Source organism: Talpa occidentalis, unplaced genomic scaffold (assembly GCF_014898055.3).
Source record: "Talpa occidentalis isolate TD23 unplaced genomic scaffold, MPIMG_talOcc4v2.1 talOcc4.8, whole genome shotgun sequence".
In the NCBI taxonomy this organism is placed as follows: domain Eukaryota; kingdom Metazoa; phylum Chordata; class Mammalia; order Eulipotyphla; family Talpidae; genus Talpa; species Talpa occidentalis.
In genome coordinates, this window is record NW_023605194.1 from 20,493,012 (window position 1) to 20,500,153 (window position 7,142).

Here is a 7,142-nt window from a genome sequence, read left to right on the forward strand (position 1 = left end):
AATAGCCACCCTCTCCAGTTCTGCAGGGAGCCGAACCTGGTCCACTCAGCCCACTCCCCAGACACAGGGAAAACCCCTGGAAAGCAGACAAAGGAGGTTCGGGTTTCACTAAAACAAACCCTCCCCCATCCCTAAGACTGGGCTGCCCCAGCAGAACCAGCCCCTCCCCCTCCTCATCCACCAGTATCACCCCAGGTGAACAGACCTCCCAGGTCTGCCCTCCCCCGGAGTATGACCAGGCTTCTCTTAGACTCATATAAAGTTCCACCCACAGGTATAAACAGGAAGTTGGCCTGTACTGCAGGGAGGCACCAAGCACTCCCTCGCCTCATGGCACTGTGGTGTGGGAAGATTGTGAAGCCGGCAGGGCCTTGAGCCACGTGTGCAGCCAGATTACTTGAGCAGGAGTCCCAGTGAGTTTAGATCCTTCCCACACCCACCTGCAGCTGCTGGAGGGCCAAAGCTGCCCCTCACAGCCAAGTGGGCCAAGTGAATCTGACAACAGGGCTGCAGACCCAGCTGGACGAGGCTTGGCCAGGCCCTTTCTGAGCTCTTAACCTCCAGGTGGACATAGGCAGAGTACTGGTCCCAGGTAATTTGCCTCAATTCATTTTTGCTCCACACAGGGAGTGGCCCCCAGGGCCTGTACACAGGACTCCGGGATCCCCCACTACTTCTAGACTCCAGGGACTCTTGAACACACTTTGGGCTAATCTTGAGGTAAGGCATTAAGACGGGTGTGGAATGGAATGCGTTTGTGTAGGGGGTGGGGCAGGGGAAGCATTAGCTTCCCCTTGCCCCCATCATTCTTGCTTTTGCTGTGTGGGGGTGCAGATTGGAGCAAGATAAACAGCTAAGCGTGCATCTATCCCACTGTCCCCATTTCAGGTATTTTAGAAAGGTCACCTGATGGACGCTGCCTAAAGGTTTCCTTGAGGACACACTGGGGCTCTCCTAGGGAGACCAGAATGCCGAGCCCAGGTCCCTGCGGTGGATCTGACCTGGTGGTGTGCATCTGGAAGGCGTAGCTGCTTTATAGCGTTAGACTCCGGATGAGGCCTAGACCAGTCAGCGGCTGGCAATGATTACTGCAGGATTAGGAGGCCTGGCTCCAGCCAGTCTGGGAGAGACCCCCAAGAAGGGAGGCCCTGGAGGAGCTACCCTCTCCCTCCCCCCAGGTTCTTGTCCCTGGAGAACAGCTTTCTTCTGCTCCAGGAGACAACTGTAGCCACAGTTCTCACACTACAGACCAGGGATCCCAGATCCTGTCACAAAGCCCCAGGAGCCCCCTCTTGGCAGGGAGAACTTGAAGAAACAGCTCTGCTTCCAGGGAACAGGGACCCCCCCTAACCATCCACAAAAGACTTCTCCCCAGCGCCTCAGAACATTTTAGAGGCAAAGCTAAAAGGAAACTGGGACTTGAGGATACCAGAGGAAGTGAGACTGGTGTCATCACTTCGGGACATTTCTGACAGGGTCTACAGATAATTTATATTTTACAATCTTCTTCAGAGCTCGTTAAAAATGGGGGAATCCAAGCCTCCAGAATTAGAAACGTCTGTGTGTGTGTGTGTGCACATTGTGTGTATCAGGAATGGGGAGAGGAGGGTCTAAGTTCTCATTTTTAACAAGCATCCCAGGAGTTCTGACACACAAGCATAAGCAACACTGCGAGGGTGCAACGAGGAAGGAGATGGATGGGGGCCGGATACGAATGAGTCGAACCTCAGCATACGCTGAGAGTCCAGGGAGTGGCACACGTCAGAAGGACAGCTGGTCAGGCAGGGCCTAGGTTGAGGCCCAGTGACCCCCGCTTCTGCAGGCTTCACGTGGACAGCCTCAGGGCAGAGAGGGTCTTCACTAGGCCAAGAAAAGGTGTAAGGGTGTGTGTGTGTATCCACTTTTATGCCCCTACTTCACTGGGTGTACAAACTCAAAGACCTGAGGTGGGGGAGGGCGCTCATCTATTCCCAATTCAAATTGAGAGCAAAATCCAGTTATATCCTGGGGAGACACCTGGTGGACAAGGAAGAAAAAGCACAGAAACAAAGGCTATGGGAAAAAAAACTTTTTTTTTTCTTCTCAGTAAAACTGGAAAAGGCTCTAAAAAAGGCATGACTGTGCCCAGCCGGGCAGCTGGGGCACACCATGCAACTGGTGTCCAGGTGGCAGGCACTCAGGTTCACAGCTTCCTTCCATGGCTCTCTGGCCAGGCTCCCATGTTTGGGGCCCTGCTTTTACAGGGTCAAGCACCTAAGATCTCACGCTAGTGAGTGCTACCCCACGACAGGCTCGTGTGGGGAGCAGAGGAGTCTGGCACCAACCCTATCACCCTTTGGGTCTGAAAGCCTAGGCTGGAGTTTGGCAAGATGTCCCATCCCCTATTCTCCTCCAGGCTCAGAGGCCTAAGCACACTGCTGGGAGCTTGCCTTGTTCACTTCCACCTTAGCGCTGCTGCACTTACTTTTCTCTCCGCCAGACCCCTTTCTCCAGATGTCCACATGGCTCAATTCTAGTTCACTCAGCCCTGCGAAGCTGTCCTCTGCCCAGATACACCTTTTCAGACCTTAGTCTAAACTAGCTCATAGGCACTTCTGCATTACTGTTCTATTTTCGCTACAGCATTTTCCACTAACTAAAATTAGATAGCTGCTTCTCGGTCTCCCTCGGACTGCAGGTTCCCTGAGAGCAGGAACCTCATCTGCCTTGTCAGTACTATATTCCCAGAACAAAGCCTGGCATACAGTAGGTTCCCAACTATCTGCTACATTGAATTGTCTCACTGTGGACCCCTGCCCTAGGCTGGGCCCCTCAGAATGAAAGGTCATTAAGTTCAGAGCCACACACAGAGGCAGCCCTAGGAGAGGGCCAAGAAAGAGTAGATCTCTCAGCCTGGCCTGTCAGGCTCATTTCAGCATCCAGTTCCGCACTGCCCTCACTGTGAAGGCCTGGAGGGGTCTGGCAAGTAGGGTTTGAGGGCCTGGTCTAAGCCAGTCTCAGAGTCCTGGGGCACAACACCCTTTTTGCCAGAAGAAGACTTTTTGGCCACCAGCCCATTATCATCCTTGATCTTCTTGAGCCGGGCCTTACTCTTTGGGGGTATGGAGAAGGTGAGAGAGCTCTTGTTGAACTCAAGTGGGAAGACACCTACGTCTCCATCAAAGCGGTTCTTGGACACCTGCAGATACCGTTTCCCTGGTCCAGTCACCAGCTTCCTGTCCTGGAGGATCAGAACATTGTCGGCCTCCTGGCTTGCCTGAAGGATGGGACAGAGGAGTGAGAAGACATGTGAGAGAAGCAGAAAGGAAGGCTGATGGTGCAGGGAGGAGTGGCAGGAACGGGAGAAGGGAAAAGTGCTTCTCCCCATCACCAGGTCTTGAACCTATCGAGCAAATAAATGCTGGGCTACTTAAATCTTTCAGTCCCATGCTGCACGGTGACCTTCCACTGAAACTTTCCCCACAGCGCCCTACCCCACGTAGCCCCGGCTGCTTATCATTCAGGTCTCAGTCTAAGTGTCACACTTCATCTGAGCCCACTCTCAACATCCAGGAGTGAAGAAAGGACCATCACCTTCCCACTCCTGTGATTTTCTTCTCCAGATTCATGTTTGTTCCATCGTGGCACATAGTTTGAGCTCCCTGCCTCGTATTCCTGTGCCCTGCCCAAGCCTGGCCTATAACAGGCGTTTAACGTACCACTGGAAACTCTAGGATCAGGCTAGTCTGCTGCCCAGAAGCATATGTTTGCTTATTGAACACCTGTTGTCTGCCAAAACTCAACTCCACTTCTGCCTCCTCTAGGAAGTCTCCCCAGATGTTCCAGGCTGACTCAGATGGTTTTTCTCTTTGCTCCCAAATACACTACTGCCTATTATAGCTGTCAGCATACTGAGCTATAATCAGTCTCATGTTTCTCTCCAGTAGAGGACATGAGCTTCTGAAGGGCAAAGCACCAACTATTATCAGCTTTTGTATTTCTCATGTGGCCGCAGAGGCGGCTGCCTCCTGCCTCTTCCCGTTGGTCAGGATGACTAGAGGCTGCATGAGGCCTGTCCCTAATCACACCTGCACCCCCTTCTCTCCAAAGCTTGGGCTCCTCTAAAGGTTACTTACTTTGGCTGAACCAAATATGGATGCTGTCTGCAGTTCCTTATCATCATCCTCCTTCCGGGGATGAATGACCAGTGTCACGTGGCAGTTATTGTCTGTGGCAAACTTCCGGAAGGCCCCAACAATGTAGTCTTGAGCAGCAATCCTGTCTCCACCCCAACAAAGCAAATAGATTACTGGACACAGAAGGACAAGAACACATATACACTCTGGATTCATTCTCATCTTCCTACAAACCACCCCTACTCTACTTCTCTCTACCCCAGGACTTATACTTAGGTCCCTGTCTGTACTTTCCACTGCCCACCTCCCACACCTCTACAAAGACCACAGCACATCTGGGATGGTATGTGCCTGCACCCAGGTCAGAAGACAAGAGCATAGAGTGTGTGCACAGAGGCCAGCGCCCTGAGAAGATGTGTGTTCAAGTGGGTGCCAGCTAGACAAGAGGAGAATGTCACCTGTCTGAGGACAGCTGCTCATGACCCATCATGAACTGCAGGTTGTCGATGACCACGTGACAAATGTCATAGACGTAGACTGCATGGTACATGGTGTCTATTACAGTCCTGAGAAGAGGAAGAGACGAAGAATTCAAGAGTCAATTACAAGGAATCTCCAGACCATCTCAGGCAGAAAGGCCTGATACCAACAACTGGGGTGTGTTTTCCTGCCCTCCCATTCTTTGAAAATTCCAGGCCTGGGAGTCTCACCTGATACTCTGCTGCCCATGGAAAGTCATGAAATAGAGAGGCAGGTCCTCGAAGCGGTCTGCCCACTCATCGTATCTGTCCAGCTGCTCTTCTAGTCGCCCCACAGCAAACTGTGTCAGCATGACCCGGGCCAGTCTCACGTTGCTGATCTCAAAGCTACCCCACAGCGTGTTCACCCCCTGGGTACACAAATCCAGGGCATACTCACTGATGAATGTTGTCTTTCCACTGCCTGTCGGCCCTGCAGGGGGGTTGGGGGTGGGTGTCAAACACAAACCTGGGTGAGGGAGTAAAGCTCTAACCTTGAAACCAAAACCAAAACACAGAGCAGGGCTTCAAAGTTGGAGGGTGGGGGTGGGAGGACTCCACTGCAACATTTACCAAAGCACTAACCCACATGTTTTTGTCACCTGACCTTCTGCCTCCTACCCCAAGCAAAGGGTCACCTGTAAAGACGGTCAGCTCGCCCTTCCGATGTCCCTTCAAAAGTCTATTGAGGTCTGGGAAGCGGCTCCAGCGGACACCAGCCGCCTGCTCCACGTTTGACAGTTCTCCAAGCACCTCCTCCCGAAGCTGGCGGAAAGACACGATAGACTTGTGCCAGGCGGGCAGTGCAGTGCGCAGGATACGGGACAGGTTTAGGCCTTGGTTCAGGGCTTCCAGGGGACGGGGCCGCTGGTCCCCAGGCCGAACTAAGGAGCATCGCTTGGGGTTTAGTTTTCGGGCAAATAACTTGGCAGCTTCCCAGGACCGAAGGTCGTCCCCCAGCCAAAGCACAATCCTTCGGAACTGTTCAAGGTAAGGTAGCAAGGCAGGGGGTAAGCAGGTCGTTCCTCGGGGTAGGGCAACGGTGGGCAGCCCTGTGGATTGGTTCAAGGCCAGGCTGTCCAGCTCACGACTTGTCAGCACCACCTCCACATCCCGACGACCGATCAGTGGTAATCCAAACAGATTACGGTAGGCACTAGGCCGGGGGATGGTGGTCTCCACATAGCGCACTCCATCCCCCTGGCTTTCAGCCCCCAGCAGCTTCAGACCTCGCAATCCTGAACCACCGGGGGAGAACCAAGGGAAAACAAGGCTGCGAGCGGGCCGCAGATAACGCACACTGAAACGCTTGAGTGTGTCGTCAGTCACTTTGGTAAGGCCAAACATCACCCGAGTCAGCCTGGCTTCCTCCGGCTCCGGCAGCTCCCAGAGAGGTATGGCTCGGTCCCAGATCCTCAGAACCTCCTCACTGTCCTCAGCTTCTGGGCCCTCACTAAGCAGGAACCCCTCTCTGGCCCCATCCCCTCGTCCCTCCACGCTGGCCTGAAAGTCTTCCCAGTTCCCTTCCGCTAGGCTGGTCGTGCAGAGAAAGCGGCCTGTGGTCTTGTCAATGAAAAGGCTGAAGGAAGTGGCAGCACGGGTCTGGTCCTGGAGCTGTGAGGGCCCCACAAAGGGGCTGGGTGCCCGCAGGCAGCTGTGGCCATCCTGGAAGGGGATTCCATGTGCCCGCAAATACTGGCGGATTTCAGTTGTAGTTACTGGCAGTGCAGGTCCTTCCAAGGCCGGGAGAGCCTCCTTCCTGTAACGTCTGCGAGGAGGGCCCGGGACCAAGCTTCGGGGCAGGCCCCTCCGGCCCATCCACTCCCCACGCAGGGGCAGCAGGATGCGGAGGGGGTGACCACCTCGCCGGAGGACCCACATTCCTAGTCAAATGGAGAAAGTCACGACTTGATATGCTTTAGATGCTTGGCTCGGCTGCCTTCAATAGGTCAGGCCCTAGGGTCCTCCCACACTAGATGGTTTCTCTCTTAAAATCTGAGTCCTCTGCAGCCTATCCACATGGCTACCTCACATCTGGGCTCCCGAACACGCCCTTTCACGTGTATGTCCCTCTGTCAGTGTCTACCTTTAAGGTCCTTTAAAACTGCTCCCCACACCGATCGATCCCCCATTCTGACCCTCCACACCGCTCCTCGCCGACACGGTGTCCCTGCATCATCTCTTCACCACCACTGCCCCTCCACGGTTTCTCCTCGATGTCCCATCTCTGCAGCCAGCTGCGTCCTCTGCAGCCCCGCTGCTCTAGGGCCCCCCTGGGGACTCCTCGCGGCTCCTTCCCCCACGGGGGACTCAGCTAGAGCGCCCCGACGCCGCCCCGCCCTCTCCGCGCCCAAAGGGACGCCCACCTCACCCCCGCGCCTTCCTTCCGCTCCACCTCTGCGGGCTTCGCCGCCCCGGCCCTGCCCCGCACCACCGCTCTGCCCTCACCCCGTCGCCCGCAACGTGGGTCACTCCCGCGCGCCCCTCGCCTGACCCAGGAAGCAAAACT

General features: G+C 54.8%; 1 protein-coding gene across 2 annotated transcripts; it reads right to left on the reverse strand.

Annotated features, from left to right (window-relative positions):
- Window positions 1-478: 478 nt before the first annotated feature.
- On the reverse strand, window positions 479-7,114 carry TWNK (twinkle mtDNA helicase). Of its 2 annotated transcripts, none has more exons than XM_037496198.2 (6): window positions 7,082-7,114; window positions 5,272-6,516; window positions 4,826-5,066; window positions 4,574-4,681; window positions 4,116-4,257; window positions 479-3,256 (listed from the first exon to the last, which is right to left on the reverse strand). In XM_037496198.2, exons 2-6 carry the CDS (start codon window positions 6,512-6,514, stop codon window positions 2,936-2,938), a joined length of 2,055 nt encoding a protein of 684 aa, XP_037352095.1. In that variant the 5' UTR covers window positions 6,515-6,516; window positions 7,082-7,114; the 3' UTR covers window positions 479-2,935. The 2 variants fall into 2 exon arrangements, with proteins under 2 accessions (XP_037352095.1, XP_037352096.1); XM_037496199.2 differs by lacking the exon at window positions 7,082-7,114 and adding an exon at window positions 7,005-7,022.
- Window positions 7,115-7,142: the final 28 nt, after the last annotated feature.

Excerpts from the sequence above, each read along its gene's own strand:
- TWNK (XM_037496198.2), bottom strand. The coding sequence starts at position 6,514 with ATGTGGGTCCTCCGGCGAGGTGGTCACCCCCTCCGCATCCTGCTGCCC. Across the intron at positions 4,682-4,825 it reads CATGGGCAGCAGAGTATCAG|GACTGTAATAGACACCATGT; the intron begins GTGAGACTCCCA and ends TCCTCTTCTCAG. Across the intron at positions 3,257-4,115 it reads CCATATTTGGTTCAGCCAAA|GCAAGCCAGGAGGCCGACAA; the intron begins GTAAGTAACCTT and ends CCCATCCTTCAG.